Source organism: Mesoplodon densirostris, chromosome 11 (genome assembly GCF_025265405.1).
Source record: "Mesoplodon densirostris isolate mMesDen1 chromosome 11, mMesDen1 primary haplotype, whole genome shotgun sequence".
Taxonomy (NCBI): domain Eukaryota; kingdom Metazoa; phylum Chordata; class Mammalia; order Artiodactyla; family Ziphiidae; genus Mesoplodon; species Mesoplodon densirostris.
Window position 1 is genome coordinate 32,732,854 of NC_082671.1, and position 25,758 is coordinate 32,758,611.

At 38.7% G+C, this 25,758-nt stretch overlaps 1 protein-coding gene across 2 annotated transcripts in view; it reads left to right on the forward strand.

The window, feature by feature from the left end:
* The window catches only part of PTPRB (protein tyrosine phosphatase receptor type B), a 116,117-nt gene that overhangs the window by 45,081 nt on the left and 45,278 nt on the right, over nt 1-25,758 (forward strand). For both annotated transcript variants that reach the window (XM_060112263.1, XM_060112264.1), the window contains 8 exons: nt 1,359-1,622; nt 2,345-2,614; nt 3,622-3,882; nt 13,553-13,819; nt 17,752-18,015; nt 21,695-21,958; nt 22,491-22,754; nt 23,768-24,031. In XM_060112263.1, the coding sequence (XP_059968246.1) occupies nt 1,359-1,622; nt 2,345-2,614; nt 3,622-3,882; nt 13,553-13,819; nt 17,752-18,015; nt 21,695-21,958; nt 22,491-22,754; nt 23,768-24,031 (2,118 nt within the window). The remainder of the gene's footprint in view (nt 1-1,358; nt 1,623-2,344; nt 2,615-3,621; nt 3,883-13,552; nt 13,820-17,751; nt 18,016-21,694; nt 21,959-22,490; nt 22,755-23,767; nt 24,032-25,758) is intronic.

The following is a 25,758-nucleotide window of genomic DNA, read 5'->3' on the forward strand; positions in this document are numbered from 1 at the left end:
TTAGTTAAGGATTCCTACTTCCTTCTCTTAAACAGGCATCATCCCCTGCCTTTGTGACATCACTCACAATGAACCAGGATTACTCTTCTCAGTGCTACACAAAGACCTACTCTTAGGTCTTTGTATAAAGAAACAGCCATTGCCCAAACCCTCTATCCAACAAAACAACTCCTGAGACCCAATTCTATAGAACCTGTTCTCATAGCCTAACATAGCCAGAAAACTAATTTGTGCTAAGTTTTAATGAATCATTTATATACATACTTATTCATTCATTAGTTCATTAAATCAATATCTATTAGGTGTAAACTATATACCAGACATTGTAGATATAACAATGTCCAAGAGAGACAAAGTCTTTCCCCTCATGGAGCTTATATTCAAGTGGATTCTAATGCTTCTGGTGGGTCTAATGTGTTAATAAATCCCCTCCTTTGGGAAGCTATGTAACTTTAAGAGAAACTCTAAAATATGTAGTGCCTTAGACATTACTCTAGCGAGGAGAGTTCCTGAAATAATAGGAGGTTGGTGGGAAAGATATTTGGGGACTCCTATATATTTATATACCTTTCGTATCACACCTCAAATATATATATATGTATATTCCCAACAAAAATGTACCATATATTTTAAGAATTATTTATGTATATCAAGAGCAAATTGCACTTCTAACTGGCATATGCAAAAGCAATGTGCCACACCCATTATTTTAATGAGACATTGTGAATTTATATTATGCCATTAGTGAGGCCCAAAATTATAGCATAGGCAAAAGGTAGAAAATATATTTACCAAAGTGTCTCTCCTTTGTAATCATTTTCCTCTGATGAAATAATGACACAACTCCTAAGCTTTAACTTTATCATGATTCAATATGAAAAAGAAACTATTTTTAGCACAAAAAATTTTATGATGGCCAGTCAACCAGTCTATTTATTATGTACTTTCTATTATTAAATACATAAAGACAGGAAGAAATTAGGCAGATGACATTCTTTGAGGATTCCACTTAAAGATTTTCAGAACTGGAAAAGACCATTTTAAGTTTTGTTTGATCAAGCCATCATTAGGCAATAAGGACCCCTAGGCTTAGTAAGATAGACAGAGCTGCCCAGGGTTGCCCAGCCAACCAATGGCCAAGTTTGAGGCAGAATCTAGACTCCTGACTGCCATGTTTGTCCTCTCTCCACTAGCCATACAACCTTTCTTTGGTTTTGCAGTATTATTTTTACCTTGTGAAGTTGTTTTCTTCAGAGCAGGGAGTGTGGCTTGTAGAGATTAAGACACAGGTCAAAATTTGGCCATAAGAGTGGTATGATATCCTGAGTTAAAGTCTCTTTCCCTTTCTTCCTAATTAGCCCCCATGGAAGTCTCAAATCTGAAGGTGACAAATGATGGCACTTTGACCTCTTTAAAAGTCAAGTGGCAAAGACCTTCTGGAGATGTGGATTTCTACAACATTACACTGTCTCACCAAGGAACCATCAAAGAATCCAGAATATTAGCACCCCAGATTACTGAAACTCAATTTAAAGACTTAGCCCCTGGACGACTTTATCAAGTCACCATCAGCTGTGTCTCTGGTGAATTGTCTGCTCATAAGATGGCAGTGGGCAGAACAGGTGAGTCTAAGGCTCCAGAAATTCTTTAGTTGCTCAAATCACTCTCTGATCCACCTTAGAACAGGATAAGTTAGAAGGAAAATCCCTTTCCCAACCTGGGAAGTATGGTCTACATGACTCAGGGTGTCTATGGGCCAGGCTCCGCTATACAGAGTCAAGCCGAGGGTTAATTGCATTCGTCTGATTATTTAAGCAAATGTATTTGGATTGATTCCTGAATGATCTGTGTTTCTGTCTCTGCCCTGTGCTATTTCATGTCACACCACTTAAGTAGCATAAATGAATTAGCATTGATACTAATGAATAAAACATTTCTGATCAACTCTTATAATGAAGGCCAGTTAGCACTTACCCATGTTTCCCATAAATTATTTTATTTATGTCACCAAACATTTATCCAGTGCCTTCTTCCTGTAAATTACCATATTATGAGCTTTCAGAGTTATTAAGACGGTCACATAGCACCGAGCTGATCTCCCTGTGCCATGCGGCTGCTTCCCACTAGCTATCTATTTTACATTTGGTAGTGTATATATGTCCATGCCACTCTCTCACTTCGTCCCAGCTTACCCTTCCCCCTTCCTGCATCCTCAAGCCCATTCGATAGAAATGTTTTGAATTGCAGCTATTAGGTCTCTTATCTACTGTTGCCCATGAAAAGTGAGTGAGCATCCTTACTTTTGGATTTTAGTATCTCCTTTTGACATCATTTCACTGTTTAGTTCCAGAGAATGTTGGGGACCTGGAGGCAAACAGCAATGGTTCTACAAGGTCCCTGGTGGTGAGCTGGTCGCCCCCTGCTGGAGACTGGGAGCAGTACCGTATCCTGCTCTTGAATGATTCTTTGGTGCTGCTCAACACCACCGTGGGAAAGGAGGAAACACACTACGTCATACGTGATGTGGGGCTCATACCGGGAAGACAGTATGAGGTCGAAGTCACTGTTGAGAGCGGAAATCTGAAGAATTCTAAGCGTTGCCATGGCAGGACAGGTAAGCGAATATCAAGATGTTAATGACTGATGGAACCTTAATTTGATCCTTCTTCCAAGTAACCCAGGTAACCGTCAATGTCATACCCCAGGGTTCCCTGTATTTGAGACATTATAGACTGACAAACTGAAATAGGTTGGTATTGTTTAATTTTGTCAAATTAGAGTATTAGAAATCACTTCCACTAGTAGGTTCATTGTTTTTTAAAAGAAAGACCCTTCTAACCAAAAGAACAGGAAGGAAACAATCTGAGAGAATCCTCCCCACAAAGTAGACAGTTGATAACCTTTTGCTGGTGATCACTGTTAGAGAACCACTGCCTTGACCCACTGTTGACTAATGGGGGATTTTCAGGTACCAAGGAAGAGTTGTTAAAGTGGAGAGGGATATATTCAGATTTTAGGGCAGAGGAGAGTGAGGCTACTGAGACATGGGTTTTGGTATTCTTGCTGTCACCATTATACTGTAATTCCTTGGGCAAGTCACAACCTCTCTGAGTCCATTTCCTCAACTTTCAAATAAGAGAGTTGACCTGTTAAACTCAACATGTCTATGAAAATCCCTGTGACATGGAATGCTCCATACTTGGAGTGAAATTCAAATATGTTCTCTTTTAGTCTTGCCTGATAATAAGGAAATAACTACACTGACGCAATGTTCTTAGAAGAACGTCAAAGAAATGGACCAAGAAACGTCTTTAGCTTGCCCTCTGTGTCTTCCAGTTATCTCTTCATTTTCCAAATATTAATATCTGCTGGATGATGATCAAACATAAATGACCCAGTAAAGTATTTTCCAAGAGTATTCTTTTGAGTCCTTATTTCTGGTTATTTTACATGAACAAAGTTTTTTTGTGATTAGCATTTTTTTTCTAAATGCTCATAAGCATTCAGAAAAGAAATGCTCAACTAGAACACTCCTGTGGATGGAAGAGAACAGATCTCTAAAGAATACTGGAGTGTATCCAAGTTAATCAATGACCCGAATGTCCATTGCTTTTTCCCCAGTCCCCCTGGCTGTCCTTCAGCTTCGTGTCAAACACGCCAATGAAACCTCACTGGGTGTCATGTGGCAGACCCCTGCAGCAGAATGGGAGAAATACATCGTTTCACTAATCGACAGAGACCTCTTACTCATCCACAAGTTGCTCCCCAAAGATGCCAAAGAATTCACTTTTACTGACCTGGTGCCTGGACGAAAATACATAGCTACAGTCAGCAGTATTAGTGGAGACCTAAAAAATTCATCTTCAATCAAAGGAAGAACAGGTAACATTTTTTATAAATTTTAGGCTTTAAAAGTATCCTGTCTGCTGAATTGTCTAACATTCAACTTATAAATGTTCATTAAAACCTGTTCTGTACTGGGCATTGTATACTTTTTTTTTTTCATGTTTTCCATGTATTTGCTCTCTGGGCTATAGTCTGGATAATTTCCTCAGCTCTTACTTTTAGTTCATTAGTTCTATCTAATCTATCTTTCTTTAGTTCTATCTAATCTATTTTAAAATCCACCCACTGAGTTTTAAAATTTAATTGTTATATTCTTCACTGTTAAACATGTTCTTTGGTTCTCTTCCAAATATGTTTAGTATTCTGTTGCTCTTTCCATTCTCCTCCTTTATTGCTATAAGCAAATTAATGATTTTTATTTTCATTCTATGTCTGATCAGTATAATATCTGAAATATTCAGGAGTTCAGTGCTGTTGTTTACTGAGTTTTCTGCCTTTTGCTCATGGTGCTTACTTCCTTAAATGTTTGTGATGTTTTATTCTAAACTCATATACCTTGGGATTTTATTCTGTGGGAATTCTTTGGGGCCTTTTTTGAAGGTGGGTTTCAGAAAGAATTTTCTTTTCACTTGGTTCTTTCAGGTGCACAGGATTTCTATCAACCCAGACCTATTTTAATCTAAATTGTCAACTTGAGGTTTTTTGATCACCCAGGGTTTTATGAATTTGGGTTGCAAACTCACTGAAGCTGTCTCGACATTATGAATTCTCAGTGGAAATTTTTTCTTCTCCACCTAGTATTAAGGAGGCTGCAGTATATGGGGAATAGAGAGTAAATATGTATTTCACTTACGCTTAGAATATAAAGTTTCAGGATCCAATATTATGCAGAGTCACCTATGAGGTTCCTCACCCTGGGAAAGTCCTATTCATAGCTCTTGCAAAGCTATAAAATCAAAGCTTAAATTTATGTTTGAAGGATGCCCTCATGGTGACAGTCTGCTTCAGTGATCCAGTTACCTCTCTGTCACTTTCTTATAGGTCTCTGAGAATTCCTTACATTCTTGACAACTCATTCATGCATTTACATTTTTATGTTTTATCCAACATGTGCAGTTGCATGTATTGGGGGGATTTTCATGGTTTGTGCCAGCAATGAAAGTCCAAGGCATTGTTTTAGACTTAAGATCATTTTCATTATTCCCACCACTCATATTGCTGTGTCATAAGGTAAGTGAACGTTTAACTTTGCAAGAAACTACCAAGCTGTTTTCCAAAGTGGTTGTAAGATTTTACATTCCCACCAGCAATGTATGATATTTCCAGTTCCTCCGTATTCTCAGCAACACTTGGTATGTTCAGTTGGTTTGGTTTTTTTAATTTTAGCCATTCTAATAAATGTGTAGAGGTATCTCATGTGATTTTAATTTGCCTTTTCTTAATAACTAATGATTTCAAGCATTTTTTTCATATGCTTATTTACCATCCACTTATCTTTTTGTGGAAGAAGATATTTTCAACTGTTTTGCCCATTTTTTAATAGGGTTCTTTGTTTCTTATCATTGAGTTTTGAGAATTCTTTATTCCAGAATAAGTCCTTTGTCAAAATGTGTGTTGAAATGTTTTCTCTCAGTCTATGACTTGTCTTTTTATTTTATTGAAGTATAGTTGATTTACAATATTATATTAGTTTCAGGTGTTCAGCATTGTGATTCAGCACTTCTATGGAATATACTCCATTAAAAGTTATTATTAAAAGTTATTATAATATAATGGCTATAACTCCATTAAAAGTTAGTATAAGATAATGACTATAATTCCCTGTGCTATACAATATATCCTTGTTGCTTACCTATTTTATACGTAGTAGTTTGTATCTCTTAATCCCATACCCCTAATTTTCCCCTCCCCCCTTTCCTCAACCCTTTGGTAACCACTAGTTTGTCCTCTATATCTGTGAGTCTCTTTCTGTTTTGCACACACACTCATTTGTATTATTTTTTAGATTCCACATATAACTGATATCATACAGTATTTGTCTTTCTCTGTCTGACTTATTTCACTAAGCATAATATTCTCTAGGTACATCCACATTGCTGCAAATGGCAGAGTTTCATTCTTTTACATGGCTGAGTAATATTCCATTGTGTATATATACCACATTTTCTTTTTTTGTTGTTGTTTTTTTAACAATGGCATGGGCTTGGACTGCATTCATTATCAGTATTTTCAAAGGTAAATTGTCTTTTATTTTTAAAATAAATTTATTTATTTTACTTATTTATTTTTGGCTGCTTTGGACCTTGATTGCTGCACTTGGGCTTTCTCTAGTTGCGGCAAGTGGGGGCTACTCTTCGTTGCACTGCATGTGCTTCTCATTGTGGTGGATTCTCTTGTTGCAGAGCACGGCTCTATGCGTGCGGGCTTCAGTAGTTGTGGCACACGGGTTCAGTAGTTGTGGCTTGTGAGCTCTAGAGTGCAGGCTCAGTAGTTGTGGTGCACAGGCTTAGTTGCTCTGTGGCATACGGGATCTTCCCCGACCAGGGAGCGAACCTGTGTCCCCTGCACTGGCAGGTGGATTCTTAACCACTGCACCACCAGGGAGGTCCTTATACCACATTTTCTTTATCCATTCGTCTGTTGATGGGCACTTGGGTTGCTTCCATATCTTGGCTATTGTAAATAGTGCTGCTATGAATATTGGGGTGCATGTATCTTTTCAAATTAGTGTTTTCATTTTTTCCAGATATATACCCAGGAGTGGAATTACTGGATCATATAGGAGTTCTATTTTCAGTTTTTTGAGGAACCTCCATACTGTTTTCCATAGTGGCTGCACCAATTCACATTCCCACCAACAGTGCATGAGGGTTCCCTTTTCTTCCCATCCTCCCGATATTTGTTATCTGTAGACTTTTTGATGATAGCCATTCTGACAGCTGTGAGGTGATAGCTCATTGTGGTTTTGATTTGCATTTCTCTAATAACTAACAATGTTGAGAATCTTTTCATGTGCCTGTTAGCCCCCTGTATGTCTTCTTTGGAAAAAATTCAGGTATTCTGCCCATTCTTTAATTGGGTTGTTTGTTTTTTTATACTGAGTTATACGAGCTGTTTATATATTTTGGATATTAACCCCTTGTCAGTCATATCGTTTGCAAATATCTTTTCCCATTCTATAGGTTTGTCTTTTTGTCAATTATTTCCCTAGCTGTGCAAAAGCTTTTAAGTTTAATTAGGTCTCATTTGTTTAGTTTTGCTTTTATTTCTTTTGCATTAGGAGACAAATCCAAAAACAATATTGCTACGATTTATGCCAAAGAGTGTTCTGCCTATGTTCTCTTCTAGGAGCTTTATGATTTCCACTCTTACATTTGGGTCTTTAATCAATTTTGAGTTCATTTTTGTATATGGTGTGAGGAAATGTTCTAATCTCATTGTTGTACATGTAGCTGTCCAGTTTTCCCAGCACCACTTGCTGAAAAGACTGTCTTTTCTGCAATGTGTATTCTTGCCTCCTTTGCCATAGATTAAATAACCATAGGTGTGTGGGTTTATTTCTGGGCTCTCTATCCTGTTCCATTGATCTATGTGTCTGTTTTTGTGTCAGTATCATACTGTTTTGATTACGGTAGCTTTGTAGTATAATCTGAAGTCTGGGCATATGATAGTTCCAACTTTGTTCTTTTTTCTCAAGATTACTTTGACAATTCATGGTCTTTTGTGATTCCATGTGAATTTTAGGATTATTTGTTCTAGTTCTGTGAAAAATGACATGGGTATTTTGATAAGGATTGAATTAAATCTATAGATTACTTTGGGTAGTATGACCATTTTAACAATATTAATTCTTCCAATCCAAGAGCATGGAATGTCGTTCCATTTCTTTGTATCGTCTTCAGTTTACTTCATCAATGTTTTTATAGTTTTCAGAGTTTATACTTCACCTCCTTGGTTAAGTTTATTCCTAAATATTTTATCCTTTTTGATTTGTGGTTATCATGGGATTCACATATGCTGACCTACAATTATATCTACTTGTTTTAAACTGGTAGTCATTTAAGTTCAAACACATTCTAAAAGATCTACATTTTTTACTCTCCTCCCCCACATTTTGTGGTTTTGATGACATATTTTGCATCTTCTGCCTATCCCTTAACTGTATAGTGTTATTATAGTTGTTTTTACAATTTTTTGTCTTTTAACATATGTACTGGCTTATTTAAGTAGTTGATCCTCCATCATTATTATATATTTGCCTTTCCTAGTGAGATTTTTCCCTTTCGTTTAGATTCTTACTTTTTTTCTATTTAGAGAAGACCCTTCAACATTTCTTTTAGGGTAGATTTAGTATTGATGAACTCTTAGTTTTTACTTGTCTGAGAAGTTCTTTATCTCTACTTCTATTCTAAATGATAATCTTGCTGGGTGGAGTATCCTAGGTTGCAGGTTTTCCCCTTTCAGCACTTGAATATATCATGCCACTCCCTTCTTGCCTGGAATATCTCTGCAGAGAAATCAGCTGATAGCCTTATGGGGATTCCCTTGTATATGACTCTTTGTTTTTCTCTTGTTGCCTTTAGAATTCTCTCTTTAGCTTTTGCCATTTTAATTATGATATGTGGTGTGGCTCTACTTGGGTTTGTCTTGTTTGGGACCCCCTGCACTTCCTGAACCTGGATATCTGTTTCCTTCTTCAAGTTTGGGACGTTTTCAGCCATAATTTCATCAACTACATTTTCAGTCCTCTTCTCTCTCTCTTCTCCTCTGGGATCCCTATAATGCAAATGTTGGTACACTTAATCCCAGAGATCTCCTAAATTGCTTTCATTTTTAAAATTTGTTTTTCTTTTTGCTGTTCTGATTGGGTGATTTACATTATTCTATCTTCCAGATCACTTATGTACCACTTAGTCTGCTCTTCATTCCTTCTAGTATGTTTTTTTTAGTTCAGCTATTGAGTTATTCATTTCTGATTGGATCTTTTTTATATCTTCTGGTTCCTTGTTAAAATGTTCACTGTTTAGATAAATTCTTTTCCCTAATTCAGTTAACATTTTTATTACCAATGTTTTTAATTCTTTACCTGGTAAATTGTTTATTTCTGTTTCATTATTTATTTTTTAGGGGGTTTTTTTTTGCTCTCTCAATTAAGAGTAGTTCCTCTGCTTTTTCATTTTGCTTAACTATCTCTGCCCCTATGAATTTAGGTGAAACAGTTACCTATTGTTGTCTTAAAGGGGTGTTCTTATGTGGGAGCATCCCTATACAGGCTGTGTTCGCCCAGTGTCTTCGGTGCGAGAGCTGGATTTGACATGAATGCAAGTTAAATCTTTCTTCAGGGTGTTGTTTTAGGGTGATAGCTGGCAGCTGTCACCTTGGTAGAGGTTGGGCTGGAGGTGGAGGGGCTAGAGCTGGTGCCAGGTGTGAGGTGGGACTTCCTCTCTGTTCAGTGGCCATCATTGCCCTGTCAGGGGTGGGGTCTAATCCCAAGTTGCTGGGTAGAAACCCTGAGGATCAGGCTTGAGCTGACTTTGTTCACTTTAAGTGTGTGTTTTTCCCTCTCCCAGCACCAGGACCTTTACCCCAGAGGAGGGGAGTGCTGAAGCAAGTGGGGCCTGTGTGCAGACAGAGTTCCAATGCGCTGCCCGTGTAGGTGTCTATGGCTCCACTCAGATGCAGCCTCTGGTGCAGGTCCCCTTTGTCTCTCCCAGCTGATCACTACTACCTGCATCCACTGCCCCCACCCTGTCGTGGAAATGCTCCACAGGGCAGGCGGGACACATGTGAGCTCTACATGTATCCAGAGGTTAGCTGTGGTGGAGTGGCCACCCCGTCAGAGACCTGGGCAGCCTGAGGCACTGCTTGAGTAAGCACCAAGTAGAGGCGTGCTGCTCCAGCCCGTGGTGGAGCTGCTCCGGGTCACCTCTGGGTCCCACAGTCAAGTTTCTTCCCCAGCCGTGGCTGCCTCAGATCCAGTGCCACATTGTGGCATGAAGGGAGTGGGGTCGGAATGTTTGCTTCGCTTGGGCTGGTATGTGTGCCAGGTGGTCATGGGAAACTCGGCAGCCACTAGAGCAGACCTTTCTCTGCTCTGCCTTGGGGGTTAGCCAGCATGTGTGTGCCCCTCATGCGTGGAGTCCAGACTTCCTCAGCTCTTCTCTTTGTCCCAGCAGTTCTCCAACCAGCTAAGGGGGCTTGTCTCCTCATGTAGGACACCAGGACTGAGATGCCCAAACTTGGTTTAACCTGCTCACTCCCCAGGTTGAGTGTCCACCGATATCATCTCCCTTGTCCTCTGAGTCCCCTCTGAGGGGCACAGGTCCTGACCCAATCACTTCTGTTCCCTCCTACCCTATACATGTGTATCTTTCTTACAGTCTTGGTTGTACGAGAGTCTTTTTGCCAGTTTCCCATTAGTTTTCAGTGATAATTACTCCACATGTAGATGTATTTTTGGTGACAGGGAGGTCAGCTCCCTGTCCTCTTACTTCACTATCTTGATCTCCTCCCCTGGCTCATCTTTTCATTAATTTATTAGTATATCTTGCAGAACATAAGTTTTTAATTTTGATGTCAATTTACCAGTTTTTTTCTTTCATGAATCATGCTTTTGGTGTCATACCTAAGAAACCTTTGTCTAACACAAGGTCACCAAAATTTTCTCCTAGAAGTTTCATAGTTTTAGGTTTTAAATTTAGGTGTATAATCAATTTTGAGTTAATTTTTGTATATGTGTGAGATATGGGGCAAAGTTTATTTCTTTGCTTATGCACATCTAATAATTCCAGTCCTATTTGTTGAAAAGACTCTCCTTTCTCCACTGAATTGCCCTTGCATCTCTATAAAAAAAAAATCAATCAACGGTATATGTGTTGGGTCTATTTCTGGACCTTCAAGTCTGTTCCATCAGTCTATGTGTCTACTTTTTTGCCAGTATCACACTGTCTTCATTACTGTAGCTTTCTAGAAGTTTTGAAATCAGATGATGTTAGTCCTCCAACTTTATTCTTCTTTTTCAAAACTGTTTTGGCATATTAATTCCTTTGCTTTCCATATGAAATTTAGAATTGGAATTGAATCTTTTGATCCATGTACAGTAATGTATTTTAATAAGTATGTTTGTACCTAAATCCAAAAGTCAGTGACTTCTGAGAAGGGTTGTGCAAGGTTCCACTCCCTTTGATTATCATAATTCTGGGAAGAGGCACAAAGGAGATGTATGTTGATCAAGTGCCAACTTCAAGATCTGTGTAAAAGATTTGTCAATGGACAGGTTAAAAATCACAGTAGTTGTTAATTAGGTAAAGGGCACAGGCTCATAGGTGAGACAAATCAGGCTTTGGACGCCAGAATGACAATTTGTTAGCACTGTTGTATAGGCTAAGTTACTTACATTATGATCCTTGGTTTCCTCCTCTGTAAAGGGAATTTAAAAAATCAACTCTATAGAGTTTTGAATGAGTACGCAATAATATAACATCTATAAAGCATAGAGTCCATAACTGGCACATAACAGGCAATCAGTTGTTATCATTTTCATTATCATTATTATTATTATATAATACTATAGCATATAGTATTGTAGCATTTTCATGTATAAGAATAGTCCTCTTGAGAATGTGCCAATAAAGAATTACCAGTCTCCTAGACTACAATCTAATCATCAGGTTAAAGAGATTTCCCAATACCACCCCATAACAACCATTAGCTCCAGTAGATCATGTGGCTTTGAGTTCTCATGGAGTAGAGACAGATAAAATAACATTAAGTAAGCAATCTTCAAAAATAGCACCTTTTAGGCAGGAATGTACAGTGGAGAAAGGACAGCCTCTTCAATAAGTGGTGCTGGGAAAACTGGACAGGGACATGTAAAAGTATGAGATTAGATCATTCCCTAACACCATACACAAAAATAAGCTCAAAATGGATTAAAGACTTAAATGTAAGGCCAGAAACAATCAAACTCTTAGAGGAAAACATAGGTAGAACACTCTATGACATAAATCACAGCAAGATCCTTTTGGACCCACCTCCTAGAGAAATGGAAATAAAAACAAAGATAAACACATGGGACCTAATGAAACTTCAAAGCTTTTGCACAGCAAAGGAAACCATAAACAAGACCAAAAGACAACCCTCAGAATGGGAGAAAATATTTGCAAATGAAGCGACTGACAAAGGATTAATCTCCAAAATTTATAAACAGCTCATGCAGCTCAATAGCAAAAAAACAAACAACCCAATCCAAAAATGAGCAGAAGACTTAAATAGGCATTTCTCCAAAGAAGATATACAGACTGCCAACAAACACATGAAAGAATGCTCAACATCATTAATCATTAGAGAAATGCAAATCAAAACTACAATGAGATATCATCTCACACCAGTCAGAATGGCCATGATCAAGAAATCTAGAAACAATAAATGCTGGAGTGGGTGTGGAGAAAAGGGAACACTCTTGCACTGCTGGTGGGAATGTGAATTGGTACAGCCACTATGGAGAACAGTATGGAGGTTCCTTAAAAAACTAAAAATAGAACTACCATATGATCCAGCAATCCCACTACTAGGCATATACCCTGAGAAAACCATAATTCAAAAAGAGACATGCACCAAAATGTTCATTGCAGCTCTATTCACAATAGCCCGGAGCTGGAAACAACCTAAGTGTCCATCATCGGATGAATGGATAAAGAAGATGTGGCACATATATACAATGGAATATTACTCAGCCATAAAAAGAAACGAAACTGAGCTATTTGTAATGAGGTGGATAGACCTAGAGTCTGTCATACAGAGTGAAGTAAGTCAGAAAGAGAAAGACAAATACCGTATGCTAACACATATATATGGAATATAAGAAAAAAAAATGTCATGAAGAACCTAGGGGTAAAACGGGAATAAAGACACAGACCTACTTGAGAATGGACTTGAGGATATGGGGAGGGGGAAGGGTAAGCTGTGACAAAGCGAAAGAGAGGCATGGACATATATACACTACCAAACGTAGGGTAGATAGATAGTGGGAAGCAGCCGCAGAGCACAGGGAGATCAGCTCGGTGCTTTGTGACTGCCTGGAGGGGAGGGATGGGGAGGGTGGGAGGGATGGGGAGGGTGGGAGGGAGGGAGATGCATGAGGGAGGGGATGTGGGAACAGATGTATATGTATGACTGATTCACTTTGTTATAAAGCAGAAACTAATAAAAAAAATGGAAAAAAAAAAATAGCACCTTTTATGTATCTGCCAATCCCATACTCCTAATTTATCCCTCCCTCTCCTTCCCCTTTGGTAACCATAAGTTTGCTTTCTATGTCTGTGAGTCTGTTTCTGTTGGTAAATAAGGTTGTTTGTATTATTTTTTAGAATTCACATATAAGCAATATCATATAATAAAAACAATAGCAGCCTTTTATTATTTAAAATGTAAAAATCAAGACTACCTAATAGGCATGCATCATCTTATCCTTGGATCTGAAACAATTTTGATTTCCCATATAAGCAGCTTTTTCAGAATGGTAGAGTCTCTGTAGGGGAATAGTTCTCCATATTTCACAAGAAATAAAGCTGAGTGTCTATATCAAAAAATATATATATTTTTTTAGCATTTTCAAGACTATCTCCATTTTTTACTCATTTTTGTTACACTTCCTTAGGGTGATGAAGTGTCAGCTGTTTTTTCTTCCCTGTCTACTCTGTTTTAGTGCCTGCCCAAGTGACCGGCTTGCATGTGGCCAACCAAGGGACAACAAGCAGTCTATTCACTAACTGGACCCAAGCACTGGGAGACATAGACTTCTACCAAGTCTTACTGATCCATGAAAACGTGGTCATCAAAAATGAAAGTGTCTCCAGTGAGACCAGCAGATACAGCTTCCACTCCCTCAAGTCGGGCAGCCTCTACTCCATGGTGGTAACCACAGTAAGCGGAGGAATCTCTTCCCGACAAGTGGTGATGGAGGGAAGGACAGGTAAGAAGAGTGTCTGTGACCTACGGCGATCTGAGCACGTGGAACCTCCAGGGTATATCCTAGGTGTTTTAAAACATCCTAAAGACAGACCCAACTCTGATCTTCCTAAAAGCCAATTTTCAATGCTATCCAGACAGTACATGTTGATCTCCCAGGAATGGAAATTGGGTGATGGGTGAGAGTAGGAGAGAATGAATTCTAAATTTTCTAAAATCTCCAATACATGTGTCAGAACTCCTAGAAAACCCTTTGCAATGACATGATAGTCATCTGTTACCTAAGCTTATTCCTTCATCTAGCTGATTTTCTTTGAAATATTTATGTCCGATTAAGGTAAACAAGTCATGAACTTTTTTTAAAAAGTATCTTCCATTCTCTTTCATATTCTTGGTTTCAAGACACAGAAAAAAAAAATGATCTCCAACTTCTATGGTCAAAAGTTAAGCTAGGGCTTCCCTGTTGGTGCAGTGGTTGAGAGTTCGCCTGCCGATGCAGGGGACACGGGTTCATGCCCCGGTCCGGGAAGATCCCGCATGCCGCGGAGTGGCTGGGCCCGTGAGCCATGGCCGCTGGGCCTGTGCGTCCGCAGCCTGTGCTCCGCAACGGGAGAGGCCACGACAGTGAGAGGCCCGCATACCGCAAAAAAAAAAAGTTAAGCTAATAAAATTACCCAATCCCATATATTTTCACAAGCAACATTAAACAGTGCTTAATACTGTATGCCACCTAAACAATGTTCCTTGACCTTAAAGAGCTCATAGTCAAATAGGGCAGAGAGCTAAGTAATCAAATAAATGTCATATGGTCATATGTGTCAGGCAGAGGTGCAGCACCAAAGAAGGGAATATAATTTTCTACACAACACAAAGAAAGAACAAAAACAAACAATATAAAATGTATGTTCCAGTTTCTTAGAAAGATATACAATTAAATAAATCCAATAGAAGCTTTAATAATTATTAGTGAATTCAGGTCAGTGACTTTGCCTGTTTAATTTCATATGATTATGTTAAGTTGGATGTCAGTCTCCTCCCACTATATTTCCAATGCTCAGATTCTGAGTATCAGCGTGAGGTATCCATAGATATATCCTTTTCTAAAATCATGAATCTCACCTGCTTAATGAACCCAAGGACCATTAACTTCATTAACTCTCCCAAAAGAGCAACTAAGTCATTGAAAAAATATCTCATAGTCTAGGTAGAAATTCACTGATGTCTGCCCATTTCTGTCATTCTGTGGCAACTGACACTGTTGCCTGTGTTCTTTCTGATACCTTCCTTCTTCTCTTTTAATGGTTCTTGGCACCGTCCATCAATGTAGCATAATTGGGGGTGAGGGACTGAAAAGCTTAGTTGGGGAATCAAGAGGCCTAGATTCTGGTCCTAGCTCTGCCATTCACTCATCTATCTAAGCCTTCATTTTCTCTTCCATCCCCAATAAATCACCCTAACACAGGGTATCAGAGTGGGGAAGGAGAAATAACAAGTTTAGGAGAGGAGTTGAAAAGGATCTTGCATCCATTTCCCAGTGAGTTGCAGTTGTATTAGATTAGGCTGACTTATTTCCTGCTTATACAAATGTACAATGTGGGTGTTCCTGAGTAGACAACTCTATTGGTTGGTTCTTCTCTAAGCAATAATTAAGGAACCCAGGCTCCTACCATCTGTGGTTCTTCCTTCCTCTAAGTTCTCAGAGGTCTCTCCATTTCTTCAGAGAATGGAGGTTATGGGGAGGAGGAAGACTACTAAAGCTGGAAGTAAACACATCACTTCCACCTACATTCCATTAACGGGAACACAGTTGTATGACTACACCTAACTGCAGGGGCGGCTGGGAAATACAGTCTAGCTGTGTGTCCAAGAGGAAAAGGAAATGGTTTTGTGAGCAAGTAGTCAGATGCCACCACACAGGTTAATTCCCATCTTAAAATACCACAAGGGCTGTCCAGCGTATGGTGCTATACTAAAATAGTTTGATATCTGAGATCACTTGATAAGTGGGACTTGTAATTATTTTTATACCTATATTTTAATGGCAACAGAGGTATCAATATTTGACCATTATATAACAGAAGTATGCAAAAATGAGACAAGAAATTCTTTGAAGAATGATAATAAAGTCTTAAGGAGAGGACAAGATATGAATAGATATAAACATCAGATATTTTATTCAAACACATTGAGTGCAGACATTATCATGAAAAAAGAGAAAAATGGGATATCACTATAGAAACACAATAACTAGAGATTTTGAAAGGTGCCTCAATTAGTAAATTCTGTACATGGTAGATTGTAAAAAAATTCAATGGCTAAAACCTAGATAATCATTACCATCTACTCAAAGTACTGAAGTATTAGTCAACGTTGAAATAATTCACTTATATTTCCACAGAGTTGAAACATGTATATAAACCCTTCCAGCTTAGATAAGGTGGCAAAATATTTAAAACTGAAGATACCAGATGTGCTTAACAAATCTAATTCTAACCTGAGAAAATGCTCATTCTAAAGAAAAAAAATAAATATTATATCTTTTTTTTAAACATGAATTTATATTTTTGGTGAAACTTTTAATAATTATATCTTTCTAATAAAATGTTGATAGTTACAAATATTCCCAGCAGTTTTAAAAAACAAGAATAGTTATTCTGAGAACAACCAAGGGATATACAGATGGTTAGATGGATGAAAGAAGGAAAGGGGAAAAAAAAGGAAGGAAGGCATCAATACATAAATAGTATGGCTAAAAGTTCAATGTTATATCTGGGATATGTCCATGTTCATGGAACAGCATTAGCAGAATTATTTAGTAGAGTGCTGTTTATAATTTTAGTGATGTATAAGTGCTTGTAAATGCACAGAAGACTTTGGGGATTAAACCACAAAGTCAGAGCATATTAGATGAGAAAGATTCTCAAAGGTCATCTAGCCAAATCCTGTCCATTATATGTGATGTACGGATATTGACAATTATATGAAAATATATAGCGGAAGTCAGTCAACCAATGATGAAAACAGTAGTGCAGTTCATATATACTATATATTTTATTCTTATATTCACTACTGACAGTACTATTTGTCATGCATTTATTTCTAATACATGGAACAGCTATTATTCAATACCATGATTATTAATTTGCAGACTGTACTTGTAGGCAGGGAACTCTTTACAGTCATCCACATCTTTTCCATTTTTGTATAGTCGGAAAATTGTTGGTTCTTAGTAAATGCTTGTGACGCTAAAACCCCAACTGAGAGAAGCACATAATTATGGTGGACATCAGAAAGGCCATTATTGCCACAGCATGTCTTTCTGCCCTCAAGTCTGGTCTCCAGACTTATTGCTTCTAGGATAGGCATTTAGGTTTATTTCTCACCACTAGAGGGCAGGAAATGCTTTGCAAAGGGAAATACAACCCCTTCACCTGTGTAAATGATTAGACACCCCAGGAATAAATAAATTAATCGCAAGAAGGTCGAAGCTATCCCAATGTCTAAGACTTTTAGAAAAGCTATTGCACTCTTCACCTTTCCCCTCAAAAACCTTTCTATATTGATGGGTTTGGTTCAAGCTCTTTCATTTAGATAGTTAATGTCTGTTCCCTTTCCTACATAGGGGACTCCCTGACATGTTCACATAAAAAAACCTCCACTTAAAACACTTTACAAACAACCACACCATAAAAATGCAGTAGCAGCATCCTTGTATTTATGAGGCATCCAAAAGACTTCCTTGGATTTTTATCTTGGTTAATCTAATGATGTAAGAACTCTCAGCTTCCAGAAGCTACAGTGAAATCGTCACCCTTCCTTGACCTCATAGGTAATCAGATCTCCTGAGTCCACACTGTTTTTGCCCACCGCAATAGATGGCTCCAACTTTTGACTGTGCCTTTCTTTTAAAATATTCTCCCCCTTGTTAAATCCCAGTCCCTTCCAGTGTGAGTGGAGTAAGGGTGAACAACTCTGGTCGCAATGACTACCTCAGCATATCCTGGCTGCCGGCTCCTGGAGACGTGGATAGCTACGTGGTGACACTCTCCCACGATGGCAGGGTGGTTCAGTCCCTCGTGATTGCCAAGTCTGTCGGTGAATGTTCCTTCAGCTCCCTTACCCCGGGCCGCCTCTACAATGTGACCATAACGACGAGGAGTGGCAAATATGAAAATCACTCCTTCGGCCAAGAGCGGACAGGTGAGGATCTCAGGAGGTTCAGGCCCTATGAGAGCCAGCCGGCTATGTGGTTCAGGGCATCACAGTTCTGCAGCAATTCTGTAATGGGGGGATTAAAGACCGTTGAGATCACAACATTATTATAGAGTCTTCATATTTTCACCCAAGAAGTTCCTTATGTGAGCAGATGTTACCTTTAAAGTAAGATGAACACCATTTTCGTGGCTAGAATTCATAGTATATTCAAATATAGTAACAGGTATTTCTGTTTAGGGTTGCTAGACCCTGGTTCTATGGATGTTCACTACTTTAATCCTTATAAAGTACTTATTGAGGTAGTTGTTATTATACCCATTTTACAGATTCTGATAAGATGCTGAACCAAGGTTCAGGATAACTTGTCCAACTGTTTAACTTGTGAAACAGCCAGTGCACTTCAGATCCTGGATTTAAACCCAGTTCTGAATGACTCCAGAACCTACAAAACTCTCTGTCCTGAAATCCTTCCTGAAATGTCTGTTCGTCAAGACCACTGTTCATCCTTTTACACACAAGGTGAAAATGTGAACCTTTATAATTCTGGGACTAAGAGCAAAATCTTAGCAAAGGCTTTGAAGACCTGGTCTTCGATGTGCTGGAAACTAAGTTTAGACAACTACCGTTTTCCCAATATACTTATGCTTCCTGGGGTTTACATCTGAGATTTCTGCTTAAAGTGAGATTAATATTTTATCAAATCTTTCCTGCTGAGCTATGGTTTGATATTTGCATTTTAAAATGTCAGTTTTTTCATGAGAATCTGGGACAACTGACATCATCCAGTACCCCAGCACAGGGTCTGGAGCCTAGTAGGCTCCAGAGTCATTCATTGAGTAATGAATGTTTGGTAAATGAATAATCAGAAATCACCTAGATCAGGGGTTTTCACCCAGTGCTTCGTGGGTAGACTTTAGGAAAGTAGTAACCCCCAAACTGTCCGTGAACTTGTTAGGGATAGGGCAGGTATGTGCATTTCTTTGGAAAGAGAATGAATGGCTTTTATCAGATTCTCATAATTTCTGTGACCTCAGAAAGTTAAGAACCACTAATTTACATTGTTACAGCATGCTAGCATTGAAAGTGTCCTTAGAATGATCTAATCCCATCTCATTTGAGATAAAGTCCCAGAGAGGAATCTGTGGCTTCTCCAAGGTCACACGGCTGAGCAGTAGCCAAGCCCCTACAGCGCTCCAAGGCTGTTTCCACTATGTCATGCTCTCCCTGAAAGCACTAGTCAGGGATATAAAGAGATAGTCCCTACCCTCAAATTATTACGTATGCCGATAAGCACAATACTGACTGAGATCTGATTTCTATTTACAAAGCAGCCTTATGTCAGTGTCTTCTGTTGATTAATTTGGAGCCTAAAAATTGCCAGAAATTAAAGGATATTTCATCCAACCACTAGCTCCTTGCTTCCCCTTGGTGTCAATTCATGAATGTTTCCTATTCACATGACCTTCATATTGCAAGGCCTTGTGCTAGGATTGATTTTAAATGCAAGAAAAGTGATCCTTTATTCAAAGAACCCTTTTGATGCTTTACCAACATGAACTTGGATTTGGCCCGTGACTTATCAAGGCAAACCACTGCCCCTGACAAGTCAGTTTAACTGGAGAGTCGTGTCTGAGTTGTTGCCATGTTGATTTTGGCTGATTGTCTCAATGCCTTCTACATTTCGGGTGAAAGTGTCAATATTTCTAATTCTGTATCACATCATCTCACCATACAGCAAGGCAAGTCCCACAAATTACCCCCAGTTCCACCTGGAGAGCCCCTTACTGACTTAGCATGGTATTCAGCCTGGTTTTTCTTCCTGCTTTGTCTTCAGTAAATTGCCTGGATTGCTGACCTTTCTTAGCCCATACTTACAGTGTCACTTCAGAATTTCTTCTGTACAAGTCTGTGATGACTAAACTCTAGCAACACTCTGATTGGTTCCAGATAAATATCTTGAAAAAAAGCACACCTGCCCTTGCTCCATATCTGTGGTGAGATATATTCCAGTACAAAAACCAGCACACATAAGCCAACAAAGGATAGTAATGCAACTTGTAGGTGTTAAGAAGCTTCATGAAAAATGTAGCTTAGATACCAAAATATTGAAATTTCTGGGTCATTTCATGCTTTGGAAGAAAGTGGAAGAGAAAACTTGGACATAGGCGTGGCATGTGGTCAGAGCAGAAATCCCTTAACATAAACCAAACATAGACAGAGGCTACACGATCCAGAGAACATGCTAGTATTAAGATAGAAATTTAGGGCCCTGAATCTGATTGAGTTCATACTTCTTTTCAATGCTCCTTCTCATTAATATTTATAAGATCCAGTTATAGCCAAATAGTAACGAATCTAGGGCCTACTTTTGAATTAAAATACAGCCCCAAATGAAAAAATAGAATATCCTTAATATCACGCTCAAAATACAGAATTGCCTTATTTTACAGTGTTCCGGTTAACAAGCACTGATTGATTGATTGATCAGTTGAGAAAAAACCCATGGGTACACAGATTTGTTTGTTCGTTTGTTTATATGTTTATGGGGAATGTCAGGTGCACAAAGTTGGATTAATCATAATTCTTGGTTCAGGATCCTATGCATCAGTTGCCACTTTGCCACTGCAATTTGTTTTTATGGCATTTAATTAAATTTAGACATTTAGTTAATAATTTTTAGTAATTTAATATGTACTTGAGAAACCACTACCCAAAATAAAAGCTAAGGACTTGATAATAATCTATATCAGATCATGTATTTCACACCTCATTGGTCCATTCCAAAGTAACCATCATGTTGACTCTTATTTTTCTCTCTTGCCTTTCATCCTGCAGTTTTATTATTTATGTAATCCTAAAATTATATTTTTTAAATTTTAGTTGTTTTAATACAAAAAAAGGTATTTTTTATGTAGTATGTAATCTCTGGGGACTAAGATTTTTCACTTAGTATTATCTTGATAAGATTCATCCATATTTTGTGTTTTGATATTAAGGGCAAAATTCATATTTTTGTGTTTTGAGTTAAGAAAAATTGTGACTGCTGTATAGTATTTCACTGTGTTTATATACCATTTCATTCATCCAATCTCCTGTAGATGGTCATCCTCTCTCACACTTGGTTTTATCAAGTTTTTAAATTTTGCCAACCAAATGGATGTAAAATGGTATTGTGCCATGGCCCTGACTTGCATTTCCTTGGTCACCAATGATGTTGAACATCTTTTCACGTATTAGTTACCATATGTGTTTCCTCATCTTCCATTTTTCTTTTGGATTGTTTATACTCTTCTTGGTAACTTAGTATCATATCTTGAGTCACCAAGGTATGCTGGAATTATTAATATCACTGCTATCATTCATATTAATCATCAGTTTTTATGTTTAATGCTCCATTTTGTACATGACACTTTGTGTAGGCTAACAACAGGATTAGAATTAATTCATCAGGTCTGTGAAAAGATCCATTTAATCAGTCCAAACTGATTAAACTGATAACAATCTTTCCCCTCCAGAAATTTGTGATCTGAAGTCTAAGATTTTTCTTTTAAATGCACACAGTAAAAATCTACTCACTTTCCTTTATCGTCTCGTGTTGTCATCTGTGATCAATTGCTCCCTCAGAACCATTAAATCTCTAGCTGTCTTCTGTTCTCTTTTGCAGTACCTGACAAGGTCCAGGGAGTCAGTATCAGCAACTCAGCCAGGAGCGACTATTTAAAGGTATCCTGGGTACATGCCACTGGAGACTTTGATCACTATGAAGTCACCATTAAAAACAAAAACAACTTCATTCAAACGAAAAGCATTCCCAAGTCTGAAAACGAGTGTATATTTGTTAAGCTAGTCCCTGGACGGTTGTACAGTGTCACTGTTACTACAAAAAGTGGACAATATGAAGCCAGTGAACAAGGGAATGGAAGAACAAGTAAGTGGAAAGATTGCAAAATTTGGTAGTTGGTTGGGACTTGAAGGTCATCGAGTAAATAATTTATCTGAACCTTGAATTTTCTCTGCTTACTGATCAGTAAATTACATTCCCAGTTAGTCTCAGTTGGAGCTAACATCGTTCAGCCAAGCCATGGCCTATAATTACAGAATATTTATTGGCAGATAAAAGCAAGCATAGTGGGGGAGCAGGAACACCAAACTTCTCATTTTTCTTCCCTGTCCTCCTGCATTGTGGCATTTAAAGTTCTAGATGTCTTGTTTTATCCTATGATTGAGATCAAAACTCATTTTACAATTATATTCTACCAATACTTAGCATATAAGATTTATGCCAGGAAAAAAATTACAATTTTAATAGTTGCTTCCAATTTTTCTTGTTTAATTATGCATGAAGTAGCTGAAGTGGTTTATTTGGGAAAGGGAGATGTTTGCCAGTTCTGTGAATGTGATTCATAAATTATTGTGTAGTAAACTCTGATCAGTCACTTTCCTGAAATGTCTTCTCATAGTCCCAGAGGCTGTTAAGGATCTCACATTGCGGAACAGGAGCACTGAGGACCTTCAGGTGACATGGACACGAGCTGATGGGGACGTCGACCAGTATGAGATCCAACTGCTCTTCAACGATATGAAAGTATTTCCTCCTTTTCACCTTGTCAATACCGCAACTGAGTATCGATTCACCTCCCTCACACCAGGGCGCCAGTATAAAATTCTTGTCTTGACGATCAGTGGAGATGTACAGCAGTCAGCCTTCATTGAGGGCTTCACAGGTAATTGGAAATCTGGCTCTAGAAGCTGACTAGATAGTGTGGTGTATTTAGCATGTTGGGTAGCCAGGCGTTTTGGTTGAGGATTTAAAGGGCTAAGGGGTTGGGGGGTGGCAAGAAGGGAGAAGGTTATCTTGATAGTGACAATAATGTTGTCCAAGCTGGTTTAACAAAACTAAAGTATGAAGTAGGGGGAGAAAAAAAAGCTTTCTGGGGCTTCCCTGGTGGCGCAGTGGTTGAGAGTACGCCTGACGATGCAGGGGACACGGGTTCATGCCCTGGTCTGGGAGGATCCCACATGCCGCGGAGCGGCTGGGCCCGTGAGCCATGGCCGCTGAGCCTGCGCGTCCGGAGCCTGTGCTCCGCAACGGGAGAGGCCGCAACAGTGAGAGGCCTGCATACCGCAAAAAAAAAAAAAAAAAAAAAGCTTTCTGAAAAATAACATTGAATTGATATGAATAGCTGTTGCCTGTGAGGTTTACAGATTAAGTATAAATAACCTGATTGGTTGGTTGGATATTCCTTCTTTGGAACTCTATTAGGAGTGTTGCTATAATAGTTAACATTTATTAAGAGTTTACTGTGAACTAGACACACAGCCAAGTATTTTATATGTACATTTTGTTCAGTCCTAACAATTTCGTGGGCTGGTCGCTATTATTATCATTGCTCTCTTTCGGATAAGGAAACTGAAACTTACAGGGGTTAAGCAGTTGGCCTATAGTCCCACAACTAGTAAATGAGAAAACCAAGACTTGGACCAAGTCAATCTAATTAGCGCCCACTATATAACTGGCATTCTTCATTTCCACTCACTGGCCTTGATGTCCCTCTAAACTTCCCCCATCAACTTCAGTTCAAGTAGAAAAGTTAGAGAAAAATGATAGATGATACCAATTTTTTCCACATGTATTTTTTCAGTAGATGCTAAAAGGTAGGAAGCACGAAACTTTTAGTTGAAAATTTCCACAGTTCATTCTCTAAGTGATGCTTTTAAAATTTATTTTCTTTTTTAGTTCCTAGTGTTGTCAAAAATATTCACATTTCTCCCAACGGGGCGACAGATAGCCTGACGGTGAACTGGACTCCAGGTGGGGGGGACGTGGATTCCTACACGGTGTCAGTGTTCAGGCAGAATCAAAAGGTTGAGTCTCAGACCGTCCCCAAGCTTGTCTCTGAGCACACGTTCCACAGGCTGGAGGCTGGGGAGCAGTACCGGATCGTGATCGCCTCTGTCAGCGGGTCCCAGAAGAACCAGGTAGATGCGCTCGGGCGGACAGGTAAGCGTCCCCCTGGAGAAGGGCCAAATAGTTCTCCATAATGGGACAATGGATGGGCTTGGCCACTCACAAATGGAAAATACCCGAATTCAAAACCACTAAGTTCGTACAATTCAATGTGGTTTCAAGAGCCTTTCTCATAATTTTTTTCTTTGCATTTTTGTTTCTGAATAGAGCGATTCAAAAACAAATGAAAGGTAATTAGAAACGAAATCATGCGAATAGATTTTTATTCTTGCTAAGGGATATAATAGCTGATTCTCTAACTCTGGGTGTTTCAAAATTTTACCCCTTTCTCAAAATTCTTTAAAGAAAAACACACCTATGCCATCTACTTCATTTGTGATGAATTAATAATGTATCTGTTTATTTATATTAATATCACTATTCACATAGTACTTTCAAAACAAAAATAAGCTATCAGCACCACTATAAATGCCAGGTATTTAAAATGATCTTTAGCCATACTACAAGGTAGAGATCATTATCTTCAATTTATAGATGAGGAAAGTAAGGCTTAGAAAGTTTATAAAACATTATCAAGGATACATGTAATAAGACCTAGAGCTATAATTCAAATCTAGGTCTATCTGGCTCCAAGCGTCATGCTCTCTCTACTGTGATACAATATGTACTAGATGTCTTCCATTCTCATGACCACTTATTTAGTTGTGGGGCATGGGCCTCTGTACTGTGTCCTTCTCTGTCTCTATTTCATATATGTATATCTCCAACTATATGTCAAGCACTATGTTAGAAAATGGGAATTCAGCAGCTAGATCAGGCCCCTGACCAAAGAAGCTTACAATATAGTGGAGTCAGGTAAAAGGCAACTAAAGTATAGCACGATAAGTGCTAAAATGAAAGTAATGTCAGGATACTATAGGAGCAAACAAAAAGAGTCAGGGAAGGCTTCCAGGAGGAGGTAACATTTAAAAAGACACTAAGAAATTATCCTGGTGAAGTATGTGTTGATCTGGTTCCAGCAGAAAAGCAAAGGCCTGGACGGAAGAGAAAGCATGACACATTTGCGGAGCTATACACTACTTATGCTAGAATAACGATGTGAGCCATGTGGCCAAGTAGGTAGATGGACCTAACTTCGAAGGGCCTTGTATGCCTTGTTAAAGTGTTTAGAATTGTGGATAACGATTAAAGGGCTTTCAGCATAGCATGCTATGAGAATCTGCCAGACACTGTCTACAGTTAGAAACAGTGGGAAGTGAGGAAGCAAGAGACTTGCAGTACTGTGGGTGAGAGATGATAGTGTCCTAGGCTAGTGAGGAAGAGGAGAGACGTGGAAAGACCCAAGAGATGTAAGATTTAGGAGACAGGAATGACAAGACTCATGTTTGATTATGTAGAAAGGTGAGTGTGACAAGTTTCTGACTTGGATCAAGAGTTGGACCAAGACTTGGACCAACAAAGGGCAATAAGGAGGTGGTGGGAGGGAGACGAGCAGTTCAGTCTGGGCATCTTGAGGGTTGGGGGAGCGTCTGTGGAACATCCAGAGAGGGATATCATTTGCAAAAATAGATGAGAGATCTGAACTGAGAGTTTAAATTTGGGAGTCATCACCACATGGCTCACAATTCAAACCATGGGAGTGGATGAGATCTCTTAAGGATATTATGTAGAATGAGAAAAAATATAAGCTTAGGACATAAAATGTTATTAACAAATAATACTATCTGGCCTTTCACATCAGGAGCTGTAGTACAAACACT